A 27,499-nucleotide genomic window follows, 5' to 3' on the forward strand; every position below is an offset into this window, starting at 1 on the left:
TTTTTTTCTTGCATATGCTTGGGGCTGTTATAATCAGATTGTTAGCACAGGGCCAAGGCTTTGACATCATGAGGTAGTCAATTTAATAACAAGGCTAAGTACGTGTTACCAGTATGTACAGTCCATAATTGACTCTGGGCTGCTAGTCTCCTCCCTCACAGCCCTTACAGTGGCCTGAGAGTAAAAGCCAACATCACTTCACGCACAACACACCTTGACCTTCCTTCCCGCAAGACTATGTAAATGTTATTAAAAGTAATAGAGTAACATATCCAATCAAGGCCTACAGGCTCATTATCCAGCGACCCTGCAGTCATTACTCAGGAGGACAGAGGAGATAATGAGGAGCCTCAAGGAGAACAACACCTCAGCCGCCATGCTGCTCACTGTTCCTTCAAGCTGCCCTTAAAGGAGTATTCCACCCACTATCTGTCTTTGATGCTCATACTCTCTTACTATTGGCTTGAAAAGTGAGTTTAGTTCAAGTTCAAAAACTTAACTGAAGACTGTGGTCATGGCAAAGATCTAACGCTCACTGTTGGTAGGAAACAGGAAATAAACACCAGTCTCCTCTGTCAAAGGCAGACACCCGTTCATCAATCAAAACCTTCTCTTTTTTCTTTTTTGAGCTGCCGCAACAATAGCGCACTATTACCATGTTTGTTCTTTACAGGCAAGAGTCATAAGTCACACAATCACTAAAAGTCCAAACAAAATATAGAACATATTTAGTCAAGAATTATCATGACATGACATCTTTACATGTAGCTTGACAACTTGCATCTCAGTCCTTCAAATTATACATTTTTTCACAGCCACTGCTCAACACTGCAGGTGGTAAGAGCTTGAGGATCAAAAGACAGATGTGGATGGAGCATCACTGAAAAAGTAGCACACCAGACAAGCTTATTTATTTATTTAAAAGCTGTTATTTGTAGAGAACACTGCCTGTGTTAATATGTTATAATGCAGCCTGCTCTCACTCAACATGTTTGAACACAGAGCTCTCGAGCCAATCATCAGCAGGGATTTGATTTTAAGACACTTTGTGTTCTTATCCTTTAACAGCTTAGTAGAGCAGCATGACGGCACTAAAACTCCCCGTGTTAAATTAAGCCAACAAAGGGCAGCCTAAATCGCACTGTGATTATCGCTATCCCCACGCTACTTTTCTCCCACATCCAAGGAAAAAGAGTCTTAAAACAGTGTAGGCTGAAGAGGTAATCAATCCCAACAGTCCAACCCGCAATCAATTGATGTCGCAGCTCAGGTCACCCTCAAGACACAAGTGTAGTTGATCAAAGTAGGAAGGTTAGAAAGACATTAGCTGAGGAGCAAAACACATGTTGATGCAGGAACCGTGTTCTTCTACTAACGGTGAATTCTTGGTTTGTCCTGTTTAGGGGAACCCAGTGCTCCCAAACTAGAGGTCAGGGTCCAAAACAAGGGCAATTCTCTTAAGGTCAACTGGATCAAGCAGGACGACGGCGGTTCCCCCATTAAACATTACCTGATCCGATACAAGGCTGTGAGTATACTGGGCAAGGAGGTAACATGGTGCCACTTTGCTGCTCTACATGTGTTTATCATTTTTTACCCGTTCTTGTGTTGGTTTCATAAAAACTGTAAAAACTGAACAGAGCTTGTAAATATTCACTGAACCAGCTGGAAGCTTGAATTAACTTTAAGCCACTGACAAATAAAAAAAATACACCTGCCAACAACTCTGAAGCACGTTCAGGCACCTTTCATGCGTGCTTTTTGTACCCCTAAAATGTGCGCCTTCTGAAATATAATTACGTTTTCGAACTGACCAAATTACACAGCACTGAAGCAGTGACAGTAGTTTTTTTTTTTTTTTTTTTCTTCGACGGAGGGTAAGGAAAATGAGCGACTCTCACTGGGGAGGTTGTCAACAGAGATGATGAGTGTTGAGTGAGATGAGTGAGAACAACCAGTAAGCCATGATTCCTCTCTGGATTTTCACCAGTAAATACTGACAAGTGTGTTTGATTAAACACCAAGCCACAAGGACCACTGCCAGACACTGAGCCTACTTTTAGAGGGTGAAATCTTTTTCCCGTGTGACACTGTAGCCTCAGTCACTGTGCTACTTTAACTGACTTTGGTAGCGGCACCTTTAGTTCTGACTGGATTTAATTAGTATATTAAATAATTAGTATCTCAGCTTTTAAACATGTTCCTACTTGTGCTTTGTAGAAGTAAGCTTACTACTCAGCACAATTTTTCATATTTTGTTCCTATGATAAAGTGGAAAAAGGCTCTGGAGATTTTGGAGGACGCTCTTTGTGCTGAGAAACCTTGGTAACCTTGGTATAGATGGAAAACATATTGGTCTTTTAGTCTGTCTATCAATAGGTACTGTACAAATGTTAAAGCCTTCTTGTAATGCCTGAGAAAGCCACTGCATAGTTGAATAGTTGAGCCCATATCTGATGCCTCAGATTATTGCACAGCCGCCATTCACATTTATTCTCATTGAAGCTATTTGCATATGATAAATGCCGAGTTCCTTATACATCAGATTGTTCTCCGTTTTACAAGCTTTTTGTCTTGTGCTGCAATGGTGCTACACAATCCTTTAGGCCAAGATAATCTCTGGTGATGCAAGTGAAACTGAAAAATAAACTGCAAGCCCCTCGCCTTGCAGCTGACCCTTTTCTCTTTGCTGGTGTGTAGAATGACTACAATCTCACTTGGTTACCTTGTTTTAAATCATCCTTCCCCCTCCTTGCCTACATTCCTTCCTCAGAGGCATGCGTCCGACTGGAAACCAGAGATCCGCCTCCCCAATGGCAGTGAGTACGTGGTGCTGAGCGGCCTGGACTGGAATACAGAGTATGAGGTTCACGTGGTGGCAGAAAATCAGCAGGGCAAGTCCATTCCTGGCGTCCTCTCCTTCAGAACAGCCACAGAGCCCACCACCATCCCAGGTATTACTCTCACCATCCCACCCTGAGCATCCGCACACATCAGCCTCAGTGTACAAAGGCTTCCACCGTGACCAGAAAGGCTCTATTAATGCAATCCATGATTCTTACTCTGCGCTTTTTCAAAGCTTGGAGGCTTTAGGGTCTGACATGAATCATCTGTCTCTGTCTCTGGTGTGGGAGGGAAGCATTGTTTCTGCTGCGCTTATTAGTGCATTTGGAAAGAAAGTGCAAATACATGATGCACTGAAGTAAAAAAAAAGAAGAAAAAAAAGAAAGTGTACTATGGCCTGTACAATGGGTTAGAAAAGATGAGAAACAGCACAGTCTTATAATGTGTACATAATGTGAAATGAGCACAAACTCTGAAATGCACATGATGCGTTGCAGACATGAAAGGATTATGTTACAGCAGCATCAGCTGGACATGATATTATAACACATAGTGGTAGAGAAACCCCTCACTGAACTGTTTTTACATGCACAGTAATTATAATAGGTTAGGACAGGAATAGGAATATGTCCAATGAGCAGAGTGGAGCAGAGTTTCAGTTTAATATTTATCATGAGAGTTGTTGCTTTTAGGAATGTAGGGTTGTTTTTCTTGTTTCCATGCTATGGAGCAGAGAGAAATTTGACATTCCACCGCAGTAGGGATGTTTAGCAGACTGAACATTAAAATCAGAAACAGAATCAACTCTAAAGGCCGAGTGAGTTTAAGCATGCAAAACATCTGAGTCCAGTTCTCAGAGGCTGTGAACACATTTTAAGAGCAAATGTGTTTTTTTTACTAATGTAAACTTTTTTTAATCAGTTTCATTGTCTTGTTGAGATTAAAATCTCTCTCCCAGGAGAGACCCGAGAACGATGAACAATCACAAAAACACAATCAACAAGACAAAGACAGCATAATCACACAGAAAATACAAACCAAGGAATTAATAAAATCAAGTAAAAGGGTCAACAAAAACCTCAGATAATAATAAACCTAAAAGAGGAATTGCAAAACTAGTGTGTGGTTTATTCTGTTTGAGTTGTGCATTGTACCTGAAACCAGGCACTTTGCACATACCAGTAGTTGTTGTGTAGCTTATCTAAGACGACATCAGCTCATGTGTTGTCATCGTGTAGCTACAGTGCCACATGTTCCTCAGAAGTTGGTGAAAAGTAGAAATGCACACGTGGCTTGAAGCTGGGTCATCTGAAGTTTATTTAGATTCTACCCCTGGCCTCTTTTCTCTTTCTTTCTACAGTAAATGCCAAACGCCAGCTTGTTTCCAGTTATGTCTCCTGCAGCTAATCCTTTCCTCTTGGAGAAATACATTTCTTCTTATTTGCATTTCAAAACATTGTGCTCACTTCACTAAATTTGAGACACCAGGCTGTACAAGGTCAACAATAGCTACCACATCCATATGGAGAGCAGAGGCGCCCTCCCTGTATTTTCTTCTCCTCCTTGATGCTCTGCTGCTGCAGATAAAACTCAGCATCATGGTATTCTGCCATGCCTGTCTGTCTCCAGTATCTCCTATATGGCTGCTGTTTCCGCTCGAGTTCAGTGACCAGTGAAGCCGGAGCAGCAGATATCAGTCAGACCCAGAGCGTTTGTCCAGTAATACCAAACAGTTGTCGACAGGGGTGGTCACGGCCTGCCTTTGCTCTGTTGCTGTGTTGTGTGTAAGGTGCACGTTTTAACTTGGGCTGCCTCCCCATCATAGTAAAGACCTGGCCTGTTATGTAGCAAGGTAAATTTCTTTCTTCTCCAACTACTCCTTTCTCTACATTTGAACAATAAGATCAGGTTTCCTCTCTCCGTATCATCCTGTCTTTCTTCCATTCTCGCCTTATTTTTGTCATTACTTCACTCATATCTCATGAACACCAAGGAATCACATGAAGGGATGCACATTTTCCAAACTAGTAAGTAAATAATCGGAAAAAGTAAAGAAAACTTCATCATTATTTATCAGGATTCTAAAAACATAGTGTTGACATGATTTCATGCCTGCAAAGCCCAGAAAAAGCCACAAATATTTCTACAGCAACTTAAGGAGCCCAATGGGACTGTGATGAAGAGTTGTTGGAGAAAACATGTCTGCAAGTGGTGGATGCATGTTTTTGAATCAAACACATTAGAATGGCTCATTTATTAAGTAAACACGTATGTTTCCAGCACATGAAGCCGCTGGGGAGAGCAAGAATAAACTACGATTAGAATTACTGCGAAAAGACAGAAAATAAATGAACCTGGTAAAAATTTACAATACCATAATTATACTCCTAAATCCCCAAACTAATCTGCGGCTGAAAATAATCCACAACAAATGCCTCCTTTACTGCAGTTTGAATAATGTATGCGTAAAAACTACAGCAGCCAGCTGTTTTTGGAGATTATTTGGTCTCTTTTTAAAATAAAACTATAGTGACCTGCTGCTAAAGATTTACAAACATCTTCAGAAGGAACAGATGGGTTTGGGGCTGGAGGCCACAGACAGGAGGAGATTTAGAAAGTAATGAGACAAACTAACACAATTGTTTGGTTTGGATTTTTTTTTCCATGAGATTTGTTGACAATAATAAAAATATAGAATAACATCCTCTTTGGCCTTAAAACAATGGTGTAGTGGCAGAGCAGCTCCCACAGGGTCTCAGCACAAACAGAGACTATGCACTGACGGTGAGGACAGGAGCCCTCACTGGCTTCATCCTGTTCCTCCTAGAAACTTCCTCCATGTGAAGTTTAAAAAAGCACAGTTGACAAATGAGTTTCAGAACACGAAGAGAGAATTTCATCAAATACATTATCATAAAAAGCTTAAATACATTTGTAGCTCGGCCTCTCGTGGCTCTGGGCGTCTGCAGCTGCATTAACTCTTTGTTTATCCCTTAGGCCAAATGTCCACTGCTGTTGAGGATATCAAGTGTAATGTTTCATACATGGAGAACAGCCTAACAATTTATTCAAATAAAACCATTTCAGCTTTTCAAACACAATGAAAGCAGAAATCCGAGCAAATAGACAGTTTTAGATTCATCAAGCATAATCTGATCTACTGTAGTTAAGTTTTATATTTTACTCTCCTGTTCATGTTTTACTCATTTTCTTTTAGTCCATGTTACATTCACAAAATCTTTATTCATATTTCATCTGTCTACCTCCCTCAGTGACTCACTCATCATTCTCTCTTCACACTGTCTGTTACTTTGATTCTCTCCTCCACTCTTCCACAGGTTTAGTGGGTATCACAGCCGAGGGTCTGTGACTTACCTGAATGTACATTGTGTGGCTTAGTTAGGTGGGGAAGCAGCCCTTCCTGTCTTTGCATGGTGCCACTTCCAACTTAATTAATTTTCATCTGTTCTTTACTGGAGACCCTAAAAAGCGACGGCTGCCAATGCATGGCGCATAAACAAAGCAGTTATTTTCTTTTTTATGTGCTTGCTGGGCAACAGCCATATAGCAGTGGGAGGTTTGGATCACTTATAATACAACCAGAGCACAAGTTTATATGGGCTTCATCCAAGTTGGCCCCCCTTTAATTCCTGTAATTACTTTCATTTAATGTTTTGTTTTGTTTTTGTGTCGGGATATTTTTTAGTATTTCTTCCAAGTTGCTGTTGTTTTTTCTTCACTTCAAGGCATATGGGAAATCTCTGAGGTTTATTTTTAGCTACAACATCAGAATTTAATTTCAGAGGGTTGGACAGCTGTTTTTGGTCATGTCGGCCTTAAGCAGCTGCTCCTCTGTAAATTTATACTGGCTCTATGTGCTAAATTGGCACTGCAACGTAAATTGTGAAAGCAACGTGTTTATCCAAGGCTCACTTTCAAACCTGTTTGAATTACATTTTTCTTTTTCTTTTTTGTTTAAACACTCTGCCACAAAAACATATCGATCCAAGTGATTTGAAAGCATTTTTAGAGTAAAGACTCAGTGTTAAATTACCTAATTTTTGGGAAATGATATGCTGCTGTGTCAAAAACGTTTATTTCATATGGCTTGTGTAATTTCTGCTCTCTGCAGGTTACAGCTCGGCAGCATTTTCATGCCCAGCTGTGACGAGATAAAACATCATCATAATTCTCATGCCAAAAGTGTTGTTCAAAATAAACACAGGTTGTGTAAATTTGCTCATATGAACAAAAAAAAGTGTCAGGTGTCCATCCAAATCTCCCCAGCTAAGGTTGACATTGGAGTAAAACTACAAACAACAGCTCTTAACCTTTGCAGTCTATTTAACATGAGATCACTCTGTCATCCATGTCATAGACTTGACCTTCATAACCGGCTTCTGTTTTGCGATGTGTGGTTTTGCATGGGCTATTCTCCCAGCCATGACCAGTGGTGTAATGGTAGCTGAAGAGTTTTCTCTACTGTGTGCATCACCTCGCCTCTTAGTTTCTGCATCAAACTAATTAACCACACGCTGCTGAAAAAAAGCTGCTGGATTTGTTTAACAAAACTTTTTTTTTTACTTGTTGATCTCTGCTCTTTTGTGAAATTCACGTGTTTTTCTTTTAGCTGGTAGCCTGTTTGTACAACCTTGTCTCCCTAGAAGCATCATTTATATTCCAGTGATTTGCAACAGCAAATGCTTCGAAAAAGCCATAATGCTGCCCAGATTACGGTTTGATAAGCATAATTAGGAAAAAGTTTTAATGACTGTCTCTGCAAAGTTGCAAAAAGTAAATCATACCATGAAATCCACCTAATTTATGAACACAGTGCTGCTCTTTTGGCAGTAATGTGTGAGGATGTGCAAAGATACAATTTTACAAAACTGTTAATTCATCTGAATAAATAGATTTCTTTGTGATCCCGCTGCTTTTGCACAGCAAGTCAGTCACTGATGCTGCAGCGGCAAACCAATCCAGCATCATTACTCTACAGGCATAGGAGGGAGCTGCTGATTTGGAAATTGGAGTAATCTTTATTTTATTTTATTTTTTCTTTGTTAGTCAATATGCCAGCTTTTAGCTCAAGCTTTGAGATGCACAATACAAAACCTAAAGGCCCTGCTGTGTCTGTAATGTTTCTGTTAATGATCTAATGGATGAATTAATGAGGCTTCATGTTTACACACCAGGGACACGTACAATAAGAATATACTTGCATTTACACCACTGGCCATTATGAATGAGAGACAATAGCCCGACTCATGTGGATGTGTTGTGGCATCCAGGTCGTCATCTATCTTACCCTGAACCCTGCCACTGATCTGCACCATGGCTGATTAAAACCTCCTCTTGTTTATATGAAATGTTAGAAGAGAGAGGCCGGACTGCAGCGTGTTTGAAATGTCTTCCCTCCTCTTGTCATCCCCCATTACCTTCATTTCTTTGACCTTCCACCCATGCCTGCCACAAACCATGTCTCATTTGCCGTGCTACTAACATGCTATGACTTCTTTTTACTTTGATCCTCTAGTGTAGACTTCCTTTTTTTTATTCCTCAGTTCAGTCTCTAATAATCTTTCAGACTTGTATTTCTGTATTTCTGACCTATTTTTCTATCTCTCTCCCTCTTTTCCCTCTTTCTCTCCTGCTTCCCCCTTTTTCTCCGTGTCCTCTTCCTGTCTTCATGTGTGATCTTCTCGGGCACCTATGGACCATGACATTGCCATACACACAAATTTCTTTCTCTGTTTGTGCCTTTATTGGGGTTTTTTTCTTGTCACATCTTATTGCTATGGTTATCACTCAAACAAAACTCTGTATGGATATTGATGTATGTATATTGTTGGTCAATAACCTCAGCTACCCTTGGCTGCCTATGTGTGACGTACAGTCTGGCAGCTCTTCTGCTGTCCGCGCTGACTGTGCACTGGCTCTCATAAACTGATTTTGTTCAAGGAGAAAGAGGATAGTCTGAGCCTTTGAAATCTTTGGGCACAGACCCCTTTGCTTTCTATGCCTTTTGACCCTTGTGCAGCCACACACAAGTAAAAAAAAAAAAAAAAAAAAGAGTTGAAGAGTCAAGACATTGGTTTCATGACGTTATTACAGGGTGCTCAGTACTTGCATCATTCTCAAATTTTGGGGATTTAGATTCTGTTGTTTTGTTTTTTTCCATCTTATTTTTTCATGTTGTAAATGAACAGATTGAGAGAGGGAAACTTTTAGAGGGTTCTATCAATTTTACAAGTTGGACATGGGTGCTCTACTGAGACACAATGTAAACAAAGCGTTGCCGCCTTGTTTTAGATACAGTTAGTAACACATTCATAATGCCTTAATGTGATCTGAAGAGGGTTGAGAAATAGAGTAATTACCTTACACTGTTTTAATTATGTGTCTACAACGTTCTAACTGGAAATGGCAATTGTAAAGAGACTTTTATTTTGGAATTTATTGCCTATTAAAACAGACACGCCATTCCACTGTTTATGTCACAAATGACATAAAAGCATGAAAACTGCATGAAAGCTGACACGAGGCATGATCCAGTATTCATGAATGTGCTATGCAGCTGCTTCGAAGCTCCCCAGTCAAGCATTATGAATGTGTTAATCAGGTGATGAGTGCAAATGCTGTGCCTAATTTCAGTTTCTCTATTTTATTTTATTTTATTTTATTTTTTTATTTTTTTGTGAAACAAGCTTGAAAGGTCCTGCTGTACAAAATGAGGAAAGATATCATTTGCAGAGACATTTGATATTGATTATGGTCAGAGTATTCATTTTCCAAGATACTTTATTACTTGTCATCTACATATTATGCTCACGTTCAGAAACATTGTTATGTAACCGCCTCGTCGGGAGAGGGCAGAAGGTTGTGCAGAAAAACTAATCATGTTTTGTGACAAGTGTACGTTATCTTTTCAAACTGATCTTAAAGAAATACAAGAAATCAGCTGTTATTTTAAAAGTTCATGTTCTCTTTTTACCTGAAAGCAGAGAAGTCTAAAAACACCTAAATGCAACAGCTGTTAAACACTAAAAATTTCATTTTGAATAATGTGAAATTATTTTATTCTCTGAGACATTTTTGTAAGTACGTATCAGTGTATTTCCATGTAATCATTGTAGGGTTGAAATAAATTATGTTTCTTTTTCTTTCATGAAAGTAATGGCTCTCTGAAGCTTTAGATATTCTACATACAAGATGTGATACAGTGCTGACTTGTACTGACTGTTCATGGCCTGGATTGTGAAGCTGATTTTTTTTTCCCCTCTGGAGCTTTAACAAAATGTCTGTATTCTGCATTCAGTGTTGCATTAGACCACACACTACACACGGCTGTTCAACCCAGATGTTAACGGATTAGAAGCCTGGCTATAGCCTAACTCAATGCATTTTGCATTTTGAAGAAAAAGGAACAAATGGTTAACAGTGTATATTGTATAGAGGCTTTGCAACTGTACGTGAAACAAAAAACTTAATTCTCTATAGCATCTGAGCTTCAAATCTTAAATATGACTTTTTAACTCAAAAGTCTTCTATTAGCCACAATTGTTGCCTACTACAATATAGAAAAAAGATATGACAACAACTTTTGAGACTTTACAGAAGCAGGACTTATTCTAATCTTGGTCAAAATAACATTTTGATATCCATTTATTTGAATATTAGAAGAAATCAGATGTGCACCTGTGAAATGACAGTGTATAGCTAGCAAACAAGCCAACATGATCTAAGCATGAAATCTGTGTATTTATTGTTCAATAAGAAATAACACAGAGTTTTTAAATTAAAATTAAACGTTGTTTGTCAGCAACTTTGGAAACAAGCCACATTGGTTTTCTGTTCTGGCGTCACTGCTGGCAACAAGATGGTTTACTTTAAGAAAAGGAAAACAGAAAACTGACCCTCAATCATTTTTGTAGACCAACCTGTTTAAGTAAGTCTCAGTCAAAACCGCATTAGAGATCCAGCCTGTTTGTTCCTTCAGCAGTTGTGTGGCACACATACTGTAGTTCCACCTTTGTTCCTCACAGAGAGGAGTCATAAACCACATGTCTGCTGGAGTTTTTTGACTGGTGAGCAAACATAGAGCGTTTTAGGCGTCTGATCAAAGGACTGATTCTGTCGTCTTCAAACAATATCTGAAGGACATTCACAAAGCTCCTATTTCACACACTGGTAGCCGAGAGCTACAGATCTGAGAAACACTGATCGGCGCGTAGGCTACTGTCAAAGCCCTCTATACAGTTTCCATTGGTGCAAACATTTGTTCCACACTCTGCTATGTAAAGCATTAAAGAGCTGCAGAATCAAGAGAGGTGAGGGAATGCAATGCATAAATGAAGAGGCTCGCATCACCTACAGCCATGATCCTACAACAGTTCAATGTGAGAGAATTAATAAAGCATTGATACATTTTCAGTAATCAGACAGATGTGAATGGTGATTGTTTTCTCTGTCTTGGTGATGAAAACATTGGAGAGGCTGCGTTATGGTTACAAGTGATTTAAAAAAAAAAAAATACTGCAAGATTTTTTTCTTCAAAGGCCAAGGAGCGATCTTGATGTGTGTTTAAAAACTCCTCATCTTTAATTTATCTCAGCTCCGAGTGTTTCCCAAAATTGTAAGGCACTCTGAATGATATGGTGCAGATGGGTTGATGTTTACTGTGTTCATGAGAAGTCGTATATGGGAAAACACACCCTTGTAGCAATCATGCCTTTTTTATGAAACTGCTGCCACCTGCTCTTTTCTCATATTTCAACATGGTGTTGAAAATATAACATCATTTGCTGTTATACAGGAAGAGGGAGTTTTTTTTGTGTTGTCAGTTACCTATCAAAGATGTCCCCGTGGGTTTTAAGTGCTTAAACATTGAACATACCATGTACTTGACTTCCTATCTGAAAAACAGAAAATCACAAGGTCTCCTTGAAGCAGTGTTGGCGTGTAGCAAGGAGCACTTCAATTCCAAATAAGCAAATGTCAGAGGTTCTATCGTGTGATTTGTAACCTTTGAAGGGGGCTTTGGAGGCAATGCCAAGGTGAATGTAGCTCAAGAGACTCTCCTCCTGTGACTGGGGATGTAAAAGTCTTGTGTTAGCTCCCACCTAATACACCCGAGTACAATAACCTTGATATGTGGTAAAGCCCAGTTTCCCCGAGAGAGAGAGAGAGAGAGCACAGGTGAAGAATTATATGGGCAAAGATAATATATATAAACATATAAACAGTTGTAGATGTTTTGTTTTTGTTTGTTTGAGGGAACATCTCTTCATCTCTAAAGCTTCACCTTGTGACCTCTCTTCTTTCCTGAGCCAGGGTCTGAAATGAAACTTGTGTTACTTCAGTTTATTATCTGTGGCCCTGCTGGTTCGACTCCACTGAGCTCTGGCACTGAGATAATAAGACTTCACGACACCCTTGAGGTTTCTTCTCTGTCACTTGTTGGTCCCTCCTGTTGCTCATCAATACCTACTGAGTAATGACAGCACTGACAGTGACTCAGTCATTTTCCTTATTGGTAATCAAGACCAACTTACCTGCCCTGCATACAAACAGAATAGGTCCCGGTCATGAAGCAAAGTAGTCGAGGAGGAGCTGCTGTTATTGTTTGAGATTAACTCTCTTCCCTGAAAAAATATTCTGTCTGTGGGCTCGGTGTGACTAATGAAATGCATTATGGGAAACGAGTTAAGATCAACTCAGCAGAGTTGTAAAGGAAATGAAGCAACAAGTTGTTTTTATTCTGTAGTTCGGAAACGTTCCTCCACCATCTCTCCTGTCATTTATCTTTTTAATTTCCGATTTTCCACAACTTGGCGATCTATTACACAGACCTCATGTTGTTTTTGGTTTCTAATCAGATGAAATATTCAGATTTTGCTTCTGACTGAAGAAGAGCAAAGGCATGACAATCAGTTATCTAACAATAATCATCTCTGTTCAACAACATTATTGCTGTACTGTATATGACTTATATTAAAAAGTTCAGACTAGTGCAGATTTAAGGTTCAGATGCTTCTGCCCTTCATCCTCTGCTCTATGGAAATTAACTGGGAGTTCATATTTTTCAAGCCAGCATGCACATCAGTTTGTGAAGCCTGTTGCTTCACTAGAAACTGAAATCTTCATTTAAATGCCTGAACTCCCATCCAGCCTTACTCGCTCCCTGCTGCATGAAGAACTTCCAAAGATCTTAATCAGTGAGAGAGGGAGCCGCTTGTCAGCATCACTCTGCTCAACTTGTTATGTGTTTTAACAGTGAAGCAGTGCCACACTGTGGCAGAGCGCTGCTGGAGGATGCAAACAGGGAATTACTGAAGAAACTTTATCGAGCCAAATGAGGTCAATGCAAGACTCAAAGAAATAAGAGAGGAGAGAGCAAAGCCAAAAACATTGAGGGTTGATTTAATTAGAGAATCTGGATTACAAGGCACATTTTAATGTGTATGGATCTGTTTACAACTCTCATAAAGCCTGTTATATATTTCCAAATTGAGATTTTAAAAAAAAAGCTTATTTTTCCACATTTTCTTACAGTATCACATCACATAATCTGGATAATCTATAGATCTGGATACATATACATATAATTCTAGGTGAAAACTCCCATCATCTTTACCTCTTGGTTTCCTATAGGCTTGTCTCACTCAGCCAGTTTGCAAATCATCAGGTTGAAATTAAATTATTCACTTGACTGTGACAGTAATGGAAGATGTTTTCCCCACTGAGGGGGGTTCATCAGCAACCGGCTCCCTGCGTTTAGAAAAAAAAACTGTCAGAGTTGCTCAAACCATGAAGCCACACGAGTCCCTGGGAATCCTCAAGATCACATGACAGTCATGTGAGAGTCGTTACAAATTGAGGATGTGTCCCAGTTCTACAACTCATACTCACTCTAAGCAGGTTAAGCGCATGCCATGTTTTCAGTCGAAAAGATGTAGAATCAAAGAAGTCAGTATGCACACTGCTGTTGTCATCTCATCATTGTTTAACATAATGAAAGAAATGGAGAAAGAACTCAAAGAAACAGAGTCTTTAAACACTTGACTTAACACTGCACAGGTGGCAGTCAGGATGAATTTGGAAATCAGAGCATAGAGATACGAAGACATAAAATGACTATTAGTCTACTGTGTCTAGTCTGGTATGCAATTGTGACCAGCTTCATAAAAATGATGCACCTTACAGAGTGATTACTAGCAAATGTGCAGCAGGAACACAGGAAGCAGTGTGTCGGTGATGATGCCCAGTGTAAGGCTGCTGCTGTTTGACATGTCGCCCTGTTTTACACCTCAGTTGTAGCTGGAGTCAAACCATCTGTCTTCTCTGTCGAGTTTATGAGCACATTCGTCATCCCAACTGTGTTTCCCTTCTCTGTAGAGGATGAACACTGTGTTTGCAGCTCTGCAATATGTTGTGCCAAACATTTGGGGATTTTTGCTCTCTGCAACGTAGAGATCTGATTAATCCTCACCGCACTTCAGTGCATAGTGAAGCCTCTTTAGATATTTCATCTCTGTTCTCCCTCTGGTGAAATAAGCGCTGAGTGTCAAACGCTTTTAACTCTTTTTCTACTGTGTTCAGCATCGTTTGGATTTGACCACATTATGTGTCAGTGTAAATATGATAGACACTATTTTATACCCATGTCCCTCAAATTCAAATCCACATAATTGTCTCTTTAGAAACTTATGGATCTTATTAAAATTAAAATACGTTTCTTTGTGTTTAAACATCCTTCACCACATGGGTTTGTAAAGATAGAGGCACCAATGGATCAGGCAGAGTTAGAGAGGTTAAATATAAAAGTCTTTATGTATTCAGTTGAAGTTCTGTAACCAATGAATAGGTTTTCAGTGCTACAGTATAATGTGATGTAAATTAACTGCCAATATGGAGGTTTTTCATCCATGTACTGGTACACAAATGTGGCAGATTGCCTGTGCTGGACAGTAACCATTTATTGATTTCTTGGGAATGTGTGGCTTTCAGTGAAATTGAGGCTTATCACATGCAGCCTGTTATCAGCAGTCGTCTGGGGAACCGGCTCAGTACTGTACCTGACAAGCCTGTAAAGAGAAATGTTGTATAGTCCATCCTGACACATAGATTTGTGCTTTTCTATCTCGGTGAGCACTCAGTGAGAAGCCCCCACCCCCACCCAGCACTGAATACATGCCACATGATTTATTGTGCCTGTTAAAATGCAAATGAAGGGTTGGGCAGAGGAAAAACAAGTGTTGTCTGCTCAACTTTAGTCACCTATAAGTACATAGAGTTGGCACACTCCTGCTGCTTTGACACAACAAACAAAGGAAATTAAGGATTGCACACAACGCTGCAGCAAGAAATAGGAAGATGGTAATTTAAATTAAATGTCTAGATTGACCACGGGCTCTGCTCTCACTTGAAAATGCATCTGTCAAACAAGTGCAGCAGCACAAACGGAACACATTTGAGGGGTGTAGATTGGAATTTAAAAAGAATCATTATAAGTCACGGCCAAGCCTGTGGCACAGCGGCCGTGAGCAGGGCTTTAAGATTTTAATATGTACAGCAGTGTAAGCTAAATGTTTACAGGATTCACTTCAAAGGCCGAGAGAATCACGGTCATCATTCGCTCTAATTTGTATCAGTCAGGCGTTTAATGGTGCGTTCAGGCGGAGCTGGCTGACTCGTAAAGCCTGGACGTTGTACATGTTTATGGTAAATATGTCACATAAACTAGACCAATGAAGAAGTAACACTGGGATGTAAAACAGAGGAGTCATGGGTTAAACGTGTTAGGCAGCAAAGTGCAAGAACATCACTTACTGTAGCAGTTCCTGAAAATGCTTATGATTTTTTTTTTTTTCATTCTTAGTCAAAGTGTTAGAAATACACTTCAGACTGTGGGGAGGCCACTACACATGAACTCAGACTGACTGTAGAAACGTTAGTCAGTTGCTGTTCCCTGCCACTTATCCAGGTCTGTGGGTATAATCAGTTTACATAGAGAAGCCTCTCTGACTGCAAAGAGCTCACGTTCTCTTCAGACAGTCTGAGGAGCTCTTGATCCTTTACAATCACAAGCAAGTGATAGCCACCGTCTTTACTGCCTCACTAACCAATGTATGAGAAGCATCAAAAGCCCTCTCGTCTCAGTGGCGTCGTAGGGCCCTCTTAAGTTATACTTTTCATGGGGGGGGAAACATGCATTTCATACGAATAGGAAAGTGACTTTGATGACTTGACATGGTTGATTAATTTGTTGCCTGTGTGATTCAGGGAAACCTGTAACTGTATCCAGATTTTTGGAGCATTAGATTTTACAGCCAAGGCTGCATCTGGTTCAACCTCAGTGTCCCCTCATGTCCTTTTATGTGGACAGGCTGAGAAAGATGTAACTCCAGTTACAACCATTGACACTTATTCTGATCCACTTATGATACAGTATAGAAGCAACAGTTGTTTCCTTCTCTGTTGAACTTAAGTACTTTATTTACCATAAACACCTCCCCAGTTCTCTATGATAAAACAGTCATGCGAATCCACTTCCTTATGACAGGAATACCTCAGTAGAGTGCTGTGACTCTGTGAGTAGGCTTTGCTATAGAAATCTTTTTCCTGTTTCATATCTTTGTGGTAAGTAGCTCGGTGGTTTGTCCCCATGAAATAAAAATCTGGCCGCAGGTTAAAATGTTTGCAAACTGTTCCCAACTGAAAATAACCATGTATAAATCTTGTGATAACCAAAACCTTTTATGGATTCTCTTCTCTTTTTTTTCCTTCTCTTCTCTTTTTTCCTTCTCTTTTTTTGTTTTCAGCTTAAATGCTCTAACACAAAGATGGAAATTTGGCAACAATTCATTAGTCTGGGTTTATAAAAAGTCTCATCAAATGCCAAAATGAGCGATCAGAGCCCAGACAGCTGTTCTTGAAATGCAAAGCTGCGAAGCCTGAACTGCTTTGGACCTCCAAATTCTGTTTATTCCATCCTGTCTGTAAACTGCTTTTGCATTTGTTTATGTAGAACAATCTTAGTGCGAAAATGAACTGCATTTACTCTTTGGCCTCAAAGTGGAATTTTAAATGTGATGACTGTCTGTACAGAGATAAACTCCCTGTTTGACCTTTATGTTTTTGGAAGGGGCAACTACACCAGAGATTGAATGGGTCTTAATAAAAAAGTTAGTAGTGGTAGTTTCTGTCTTTGTAGAAATGCAAAGTGGAGACTTGGCTTATTGACCACATAATAACCTATAATAATAGAAAAACCTGCCATGACTGTTGTTTTCCTGTGGTATATTTCATGCTGGTGGATTTTAACTACAGTTTATGTTTATTCCAGTGGTCTCGCTCTGAGAGTCTTGGGTAAGAACATGGATTTTTGCAAGACGATCTGTCTTAAACTAAAGCCACGTTTCATAATGAGAACGTTAAAATTTATGTTACAACTATATAAAAGACCCTAAATGATTTTTTTGTTCTTCGAAATGTTGAAAATCAAAATTAAGTCCTTATTTTGTGTGCGAAGAAGAAAACATTATGACATCTCTGTAATACACCAGGGATTTAATCATTTTTCATTTTGCTTAATTAATAGCCAAAACCATGAAAGTCTACTTAGCAGCACCATATATCAATATGGTTCAGCCTACAATATGCAGTCCATGTATCCACCCCCCTGTTGCCTAGAAATTACTTTAATATACCACTCAGAGCAACAGAGCAAACCATAAATGCCATGGCGTACAATAATGCAGCACTTTGTTTCAGCTGAACACAACCCTGGCAGCAATTATGTTTCCCTCAAAAACATAACTGGTTTATAAGTGTAATTTCTAGGCGACAATGACTTTGACTAATGACTTTGGTGAGCCCCCGGCTTTTCCTCCAGCGCAAATTGTCCCAACAACTACAGGATGGATTGCTTTGTAATGTGTTTCAGACTTTCATAGCTGTAGTCTTTATGTCTGTTTTAGAAAAGTGTCACATGTCTGTTATGCAAGTCCCATGTGACATGTATAGAGGTTAGCACTGAGGGCTTATAGAACCAAATTAGATTTTGATATGTGATTTCTATATCCTATTCTTTCACCCACTGCTAATCAAAGAAACTTAGAACTGTAGATGTTTTCAGATCCACTTTGTCTTCACATGCTGATTCCGATGTTTTTTATAACTTCTGTGATTGTGTGTGAAATTGAACAGTTCAAGTGTGTCGGCCATGATGGCTTTCAAGAGTAAATATCAAGTTGCTATAATGAAAGTGGAGTTTTATTGCGTTTCAGCGCGTTAGTTCCCTGGTGGCTCTGACGTGGTTTACCTCCAAATTCCCTGGGAAAAGATACGACACACTTGAGATCTTGACAACTGAAACCTGAAGCAGTTTATTAAAAGCTCCACTGCATTCCTCATCATCTCTCTCCCTCTCTCTTTCTAACTTTCTTTCTACCCCCTCTCCTTCATCTTAAACCCTTCTCTCTCTCCTAACTCCTCTTCTCCCCCTCTCTTTCCTGCCTGTTTTGCTTGTGTTTCCCCTCTGCCTGTCCTTGCCCCCCAGACGCCATGGGCGGTGTCTCAGGCCTCGGCACTGGAGCCATTGTAGGGATCCTCATTGTCGTCTTCTTCCTGCTGTTGGTGGGAGTGGATGTCACCTGCTACTTCCTAAACAAGTGTGGACTCCTCATGTGCATCGCTGTCAACTTCTGTGGGAAGGCGGGCCCTGGTGCCAAGAGCAAGGACATCGAGGAGGGCAAGGCTGCGTTTACGTAAGTGAACATCATCTCCTTAATCACATATGACACATCCATTTACAAATCATCTAAAGCTGCACCAACAACGGATCACATCTCTGTGTATAATGTGAATGGATTAGCTGAAAGTGACTAACAAGCAGAGAATAATCACCAGGCCTCTGTTCCCCTCAAATAACGCTGATAAACCCACTACCTTGGTCGAGCAGCACCAAATATTTTGCTGGCGGAGACCAAAGCAGAGCTAAAAAAAAGTGAGCAAATATAAGACCAACTTCATCTTCTTTACACAAACATGACTCCAAATGAACACTAGCTATGTGCTGAACATGTAAACAGATGATAAAAGTTTAAAACTTGTGGCCAAAATACCTAAAAAAAGAATTTTGATGATACTCATAATGTTTATGTGAGGCTACAGATGCAGCAGCTTTCAGCCACCTCACTTTAACTGTCTGCCTTTTCCAGATGATACTAATTATCTGGGTGTAGCTCTGTAGTCCGGAGATATTCAACTGTTGAAGTGTCAAAACATCCTTATTATCAACAGTAGCATATTACATTTAAAATGCAAAACATGTATCAACAGTAAATTATACAACACTGCTTTTAACAGATTATCTTTGTAAATATCAGATCATGTTGAAATGCAGTTCTTGCACATATTTGCCTTTGTTTGATCAAAAACTGGGGTCAATATATTTAACTGTCTGTCATCCCAGTAACCAGCTGTGAACTTCAGAGCACAGCACAACAGATAAATATTTAAACTACACCGCTTCCTGAAACAGATTTATTGAGAGTGAATCATGATATGTACACAGCTGATGTCTCGCCTCAGATCTAAACACGTCACCCCCAGCAAGCAAACGCTTTAAAGCTCAGCTCAATCAGAGAGCAGTGTGATGAGAACAGACTTGCCCCCAGGGAGAAGCTACAGTCAGAGCCTGCAGGTGGATGGATGTTCAGATGTTGCAGTGTGGGGATGAGAGTGTGGGTTTGACAGTGTAAAGGAGTGTGTGTTTGTATGTTTCAACCCATTACCTAGAATCTGTCATCATTGTTTTGCATCACTTCTGATGACCAGATTCTTTCTGTAAATAGATTTCACCACCACCTGATTCTCCTCCGGTCTGACATAACATACTGTACAATGAGACTGTGACCTGTCACTAATAGGAAAGATGAGTCAAAGGAGCCCATTGTTGAGGTGAGAGCAGAGGAGGAACGCACCCCAAACCAAGAGGGAGGGGTTCCCACCGAGCCCAATGAGACCACGCCTCTGACAGAACCTGAGTGAGTACAACCACCAGGAAGCGCACCACCTTCCCAGTCGAGGGGACGTACCACATTTACAGTACCTCGATTAATCAAATCTCAACGAACCTGAAAAAAAAATACATAAATATAATTTTGCTTAGATCAAAAGTTGATCAAGATATGGAGACAATACTGACACTATGTAATGTTTTAATTACTACTAAAAACTCCTTGTATGTCATGCACAAGTACCCTTTTGCTCAGACCACAGTGAACTGCTCATACTGTCAGTCACAGATATATATGAATACCAGGTCAATATGTCTGCAGGCTAAACCACTCAACCATAAGAGTGATGTGTCTGAGCTTCTCTGAGTTTTCATTTAGAAAAGTCAAACTTCACTCAGTGGCTCAGGACCTGTGTGTAACACTTTGCAATTAGTTTTGTCAAGAGGGCACAACAATAAAATGTATAATAGCCGCGAAATAACCACTATAGATTGTTATGGTTGAACTTTCACAGAACCTTTCAGTAACCATACACAAACCTGTGTTTATCTTTTTCACGCTCAAGTTGAGCAGAGTTAGATTCAGTCCTAATTGAGTTTGCAGAGCTATTTATTTCAGGCCAACAAACACTGGCTTCCCCCGGGTCCTTGATTGTAAAAAGCGTTCTCGGAGCATAATCCTGAACCTCCCACATTCTCTCTCTAGTTTTTATTGTTGTGTTGTTTTTTTTGTTCAGCCCTCCACTGATATTTTGTTGCTAACATTTTGATTGTGTAGATTTTACTTTTTCACTGCAGCACTGTAGTACTCACTCTGCCTTGTTTATGCCCTGACCTGCACTCCCCCTCCAACCCCTTATCTCCTGTTGTCCTTTTTTCTTTCTTTCCCTCACTTCCCTGGCGGCCCCCCCACCCGTCCCTCTCCTCCCTTGTTTGTCCTGCTCCTCCCGACCCCACAGGCCTGCTGCTGCAGACACCACCTCCACGGTGGTAAACTTGCTCCCTTCCACTGCCACTAACTCAGTTACTGAGAGCTTTAGCACGGCGCACAGCAGTCCTGCTAGCGAGACCACCACCCTTACCACCAGCGCTTCCAGCCCCACCAAAGCGGCCCCTGCCAAGTCCTCCCCCAAAAACAGCCCGGTTGCCCAGTCCAGTTCGCTTAAAGCTAACACCCAGCCTGATGTGGGGCCCTTGGTCGACCTGAGTGACACACCTAAAGCCCCCCCCTCCTCCAACCCTGTACCCCCCGTCTCAGAGCCAGTCAGCCCGCCCTCTGCTAATGCCGATGGGCCACAGAGCCAGTGTGACCCAGTCAAAGCCCCTGACAGCACCCAGAGTCAGGACTTACAAGTAGACGGCCCGGCCAAGGAGGCCCCCAATGCCCCGTGCGCAGACTCGACCACACCGGCTCAAAATGAGTATGAACACTTCCATTTCCACATTCCTCAACCTGTCGCCTCTCTTCTACAAACATCCCCATAACCCATGAGTCTGCCATGTGAGAAGGAAAAATTCACCCTAAAACGCAAATGCAGTGGTTTTGATGTCAGACACACACATGCGCAGTTTTTCACCAGTCAGGTTTGTTGCCAGGAACAGTCGGCAGAGATGACCAACTGCTCCCAGCACCAAGAGTCTCCATTAGTTACCACAGTCTCGGAGGCTTAGACGAACACTATAATTATCTGACAATTTGCTCATTATTACAGTTTCTTTAGAAGTCACAAATCTACTGACATACAACGTAATATATTTATTAAAGTAGAAATGCTAAAGGATAAAATAAAAAGGCTGAATTGACTGGCCTTGCATTCATCTCACACAACAAATGAAAAGCTCACCTGAACACAAAAACAGGGGCTGAAAGCCTCCAACAATCATGTGTCTGACATCAAAATGTTTTCATCTTCATTACGTTGTGAAGGAAAAATGAAGCTAAAAATGTGATGGGCCTTTCGGCTTTCATCGGTGCTTGTAAGCAGCACTGCCTTTCAGGAGATTTTGACAATGTTGCCTGATCACCCACTGAAAGTATGTTTGGCTGCGTGCTCGCACCTCTGCAGTAATATTGTAGGAACAGATTCAGAGGCAGAGATACCAGTGTGTCTGCCAACAACCAGCCTCATTATACCTGAATGGATGCAGCCAGAAATCTAATTGCAGTTTTGAAGGGGAGCGCAGCTGTGATTGTAGACATGCTCCACTTTTCAAAAGCTGGGTGGTCGTCCACTGACACTGTGTTTTTACACACACCCACCTTGTATTGACGGTGGTAAACGTAGCATTCTGGAAAATAGATGAAAACATTTCCAAATAAAAAAAAACATGGCTGGTCACGATAAAGTGGGCAGACAGCGGAGAGATCTCTGTGATGCTCACACATACAGTGAACTGATATACTCAACTCTTTAGGTTGAACATCACTGCAGGATTCTGGGATTCCAGATGTTGGCTGTGCAGGCACATGGCACAGAAAAGAACGGATGTCGTGGGATGCCACCGGTGCATGTCTGTCTTCATTCAACCTCCACCTCCACCCTCTGCTTGTTCACGTGCTAACATGTAGCCTCTTCATATTTCATCTGAGTTTCATCTATGCGATAAACCAGTTCACTGCATCATCATCATGGGCGTCACGTAGCTGAATGATGTAACAAACCAAATTCACATTTCAGGTCATCCAGTAATAGTTGCAGGGGTATTAGCAGTGCTTTCAATTTTGATATTAGCACCAACAGACATACAGGATAATTCCAGTTTATTGCTTTTATAGTTAAATTCTGAAATCAGCAGACAAAAAAGCAACAAAAAACAGGACAATAGTATGAAACAGTCAGATCAGATGTTGCTGTAAACATGCCGGCAGATGAGTGGAGGGATACTGTATCTCTGCTGAGCTGGGGTGAATGAACTCGTTTCAGATATATTAAATAGTTGTGACAAATTGACCTCCAGCAGCACCACATTGTTGTTCTGTGCCCTCTTCAATTTCATAAAGGATAATAGATGTTGAAGGCTAAAAAAAAATGGAAATTTCCCAATCTCCCAGAGACAACTGTGTTTTCCATTTTAATTCCCGTCTTCCCTCTGTGGTACAGTAATGGGTTATCATCTGGAGGTTTTTCCCCTAAGAGTTTGCAGATGTTCCTGATTCCTGACAGCCTGGGAGGATAATGAGAGAGCTGTGGCAGAAGATGAATTACGGAGGCTTACTGACAATCACTCCACACACTTTCTCTCCCTTCATCTCATACTTTGCTCACTTGGATGGCCAGAAGAAGATGTCAGTGATGGAGTGTGGGGAGTTGCGAGCTAGTTAGAAGCAGGGCTCTTGTCAGCTCAACATCACCTTGATATAACCAAACTTGTCATAGGAGGGATTTTTCTTCATGACTCTTTGACAGCACTGAGGCACAGCTCTCCCACTGATCTATGTGGTGATCCTTCTTCAGCATCCCAACACTGAGATGTCTTGTCATGCCTCTTGTGGATTTATAGGATTTCTGAGTGGTGCTTTCCTCCTTATGAGCCATTTTTCTCTTCTGAGTAGAAAAGTATCTTTACAGACAATTACCATAGACCTCAACATATCACATACATTAAGGGATTTATTGATGCTGCTCGGTGCCATGTTTAAAACAAAGTTTTGAAAGTAGCTTTCAATCAGTCCAATTCAATTAGTGCAGCTTTGAACGGCTTTAAAAGGCTTTCAAGAGAACATTGGCCTGGATCGCTCCATTAAAAGGTGCAAATTAAAGTACACTGGTAATGAAAGCGATGTAGTGCTCTTTGAGTTGAGTCACAGTTGTAGATAGTGCAGCATGAAAGAGTTTGACCATTAAAAGGTCAGACACTTCGAGAGGAGAGTGTTGAGCATGAATCCTCTCAGACTGTGCAGTATGGACAGAACTGCTCTGTTATATTGTTGTCTCTATAAACCTCAGCTCATACTGTAGATACAGACAGGATTTAGAATGAGAGCAACACTGAAGGTAACATTTGGGAACTCTTTGTAGAATCATTTTAACCTCAACAAGTATAGAATCAAGCACAGAAGACTTTGGATTCAGTGTAGTTGCACAGACATGTCAGCTGTTCATGTGTAGGTGAGTGCTCTCAGACAGAAATTTTACAGACAGCAGGCTGCAAAATCTAACAGCTGTTAACTTCAGGTCATGTGTAATAAATTACAGATATTTGGATTTTGTTTAGTTATGACAGAATAGACACAAAAAACACAGCCACTTCTATTTATTTAAGTTTTAGTTCATTCATTAGAAATGACAGCAACTGATTTGAATGTTGATGTAATAATATGATCATATTAGAAGTTTATTTAGCTTGTTTTTTTGATAACTCTCATTCTGGATCTTGCCCGGTTGAGTCCATACAGTATGCTCCAATTTTTTTTTCATTTTTTATATGAGAAGTATTATACTGTAGAAATTGGTTCTCCAACCAACCTACAACCTCCTTCAAAGTATTCCTCACAGTAAGGCTTAAACTAAGTGAATATTGAAATATGCAACAAAAGGATTGGATTATACTAAAGCTGCAGCAGTTTTTAAGTGTGTCTGCACCACAGTCAGGTCAGAAGATCCCTAACACATTACCACACACCTCTTTTAGTTTTTAGGCCACATTTCATATTCAAAATCTAAATAAGCAGAATGTCATTATGTTTTCTGAGAGTGCTCGTCTTCCCCAGAAGATGAACCATTTCTCTCTAGCCCGGTGATCAGGTAAAAATAAAAGTGCCAGTTCTGTACCCAAGCTACTGTAATGTGACATGAACTTTGCTGTCAACTGTCATGTTCCTTAGGGGATGAACCCATTTGTCATCTCAGACCCCATGGCTGCCCATCTGGTGCCACTTTCAGAACACATTTTATACTTTCAGTGGGACAGACTCCTGCTAGTTTACTTGTTACTTTTGTTTGAACAGACATGAGACATTATTTAAAGAAATGATTGAAGCTAACATGAGAGATCAAAGTTTCCAGAGATCTAGTCTGGAGGTATTTATAGTCAGTCCACGTCAGTTGAAAGGCTGTCGGGGTTGGATGTATTTCTGGATCCTTATATAGGACACTCTCTGACCTGACTTCATTGAGTCCACAGAGAGCACATTCGTATATGTGTCAGCAGGATAGAGAAATGTATTGATTAAAAGTGCTATTTGAGAGCTAACATGGAGGAAAGGAGAGGGGATGAATAGTTACATTTTGCAGCACATTTTCAAAATGGAAGCAGCAGATGCAGCAGCGGTAGCTCATCACTACAATAGTTTCCAACAGAGGAACATATGCTAACACCAGAAAATGTTAGACTTAAGTGAAAGTATGGCTTTAAAGTCTCCTCCCATTGTGTCCCGGCTCAGTCCAGACGGCGTGTAATCCTCTTGTGTATTGTAGTTTGTGTAGTAGGTTATGCCTCAGTCTTTCATTGCCTCATGTATTGTGTCTACTGTACCGGCCCTGTCTCATTCCACATCGGCATTCATTGTTCCTTGAAAATAGCTGTGACATCCATGTACTCTTATTTGATGTCTGGCTAGGATAGTGAGCTTGATCCCATTATGTGTGAAATGCATTCAGTTCCAGGAGGGAAAACAAATTCCCTCAAAGCATCTTGCATGTTTTCCCCCAGATTTTTTTCCCCCGTCTTTCTTTGAAAAATGACACAAAAGGCAGCTCAGAGCTGACAGTTTAGCTGTGAGACAGAGACATAGTGAATCGCTGTTAACTGAATCTCCTCTCTTTTTGTCTCTTTCTGCTCCCCTCCCGCTTCTGAATTTGTCCCCGTAGCGGTAAGACTGTGAAGGACGATAACACCAAAGGCGAGACAGAGGTGAAGAACGCCACAGCCGAGGTGAAGACGGTTCCCAACGAGGCTCCCCAGATGAACGGAAACGAGAGTAAAGCATAATCTCCTCGCCCCAGAGCACCAGGAGGAAGAAAGGGTGGTTGGGATTGGAGGGGTTGGAGGGGGGTGGGGTTTTTAAGGTTAATCGAGGGGGGTCACAGTCACTGAAACCTCAAAGCAATGTCATGCACCACCCTGTCGCATCAGAAAAAAAAGCAACAAAAAGCAACAGAAAAACTAAAAAAAAAGACAAAAAAAAAAGAAATCATGGGTCTCTTTCTACAACGTCCTCTGACCAGGAAAATGTAAAGACCTCATGCACATGCCTTAGTTCCTTTAAAGTCAATTTCTATTTGTTTAATTCTCACAGAAAAAAAGCAAAATTCATGCTTGTAGTTCACCCTCTTTCTTGTATGTGCTATTAAATTGATGAAATACGGAAGCTGAAAAACTATTTTTTCCTCTAGATAACCATGGTTGGACTGTAGCTTTACTTCACTGATTACTGCCTTCATCATGTACACACATGTAAGACTGGTACATTACCCATAATACTATTCTTTATGCAGTATGGTCATCATCGTGGTAATGGATTATGGGTCTTTTTTTTTCCTTTGTGGATATTCTGTTGTGTTTAAATAATGTGCAGACGTCACTGCCTATTTACCTTTTTTTATGTGTTATTTCCAGGGCTAGAGTTTAGAACATTAGCATGCCTGTTTTTTGCAAAGTTACTGTATTTCTGTACATGTTGCTGTTATTTGGTTCCTCTTTAGATGTTTTTTTTGTTGTTTGTTTTTATTTTGTTTTTTTTGTTGTTTTTTTAATGTCATCTCCATGTGGTTCTGGTCCAGAAGTCATGTAGCCTAAGCCAGGAGAAACAGAAGAAGACACCAGAGAAGGATTTGTCATGCTGGCTAGGTTCATGGGTTCCAACCCTGTCCCCTTAAAATCTATATTCATATACCTTTAGCTAATATGTTCAGACATGTTATTGCTACATTTCAATGTGCTGTAGTAAAGCAGCTGTATGTGAATGTCTTCTTGAGGAGACAGGGTTAGGATGAGGAAATGGTCATATTTCCAGTCACAGCTGCGTTCCCTCCCAGGGTCCACGTCCCTCAAAGTCCCATTTGTGTTACATCTCAAAAGACAAACTCTGCCTGACTTCACCTAAATTTAATGGAAACTACTGGTGTGGTACTGTACCTGTGTCTACAATCCACCAGTCAATGGTTGAGGCTGCACCCAGTCCTCTTCAACTTCTGTGTGACCAAATATACCAGGTGCATTCACACGGTCACTGGTAAATGTATTATATGAACTGGACCAATGAAAAAAAAAAAAGGTACTACAGGATGTAAATAGTAGAAGCCAGGCTGAAAGTTCACTGCTCCTTCTTGTTGGTAGCTATGTAGTTAATTAAATTATATGACTAGGTTTACCAGTAAATGCTCGCCAGTTATCAGAAATGAAACGTCTGAACTGTGCCTGAACTATCCTGGGCTGTTCAAGGGCACAGCCTGCTTGTAATTTTTGACCTTAGGTGTTGACGAGGACCGACCATATTAGATTAGTAGCGCATGGTGAGAATTAGCGATGAGTCCTGTGTAGGCCGTCTCGGCCCGCTCACCTTCAGTGCCATCCCCACACCACACCTTTTGAAGGAGGTGGCGCCTGCAGTGGGACACAGCTTGTGTGTGTGTTGTTTATATTGTCAGTTGGTTTTCTATAGGTTCATGGAAGAACACACCTTTTTATCTT

The 27,499-nt window shown here is 40.6% G+C and overlaps 1 protein-coding gene across 1 annotated transcript in view; it reads left to right on the top strand.

The window, feature by feature from the left end:
* Nucleotides 1-25,833, top strand: part of ncam1a (neural cell adhesion molecule 1a) — a 247,929-nt gene extending 222,096 nt beyond the window's left edge. Inside the window, exons 14-18 of the mRNA XM_083986287.1 lie at nucleotides 1,404-1,528; nucleotides 2,774-2,954; nucleotides 18,407-18,614; nucleotides 19,779-19,895; nucleotides 25,678-25,833. Coding sequence (XP_083842413.1) covers nucleotides 1,404-1,528; nucleotides 2,774-2,954; nucleotides 18,407-18,614; nucleotides 19,779-19,895; nucleotides 25,678-25,798 — 752 coding nt within the window. The 3' untranslated portion in view covers nucleotides 25,799-25,833. The remainder of the gene's footprint in view (nucleotides 1-1,403; nucleotides 1,529-2,773; nucleotides 2,955-18,406; nucleotides 18,615-19,778; nucleotides 19,896-25,677) is intronic.
* The last annotated feature ends 1,666 nt before the right edge of the window (nucleotides 25,834-27,499 follow it).

This window comes from Trachurus trachurus (assembly GCF_905171665.1).
Source record: "Trachurus trachurus genome assembly, chromosome: 14".
Taxonomy (NCBI): Eukaryota; Metazoa; Chordata; class Actinopteri; order Carangiformes; family Carangidae; genus Trachurus; species Trachurus trachurus.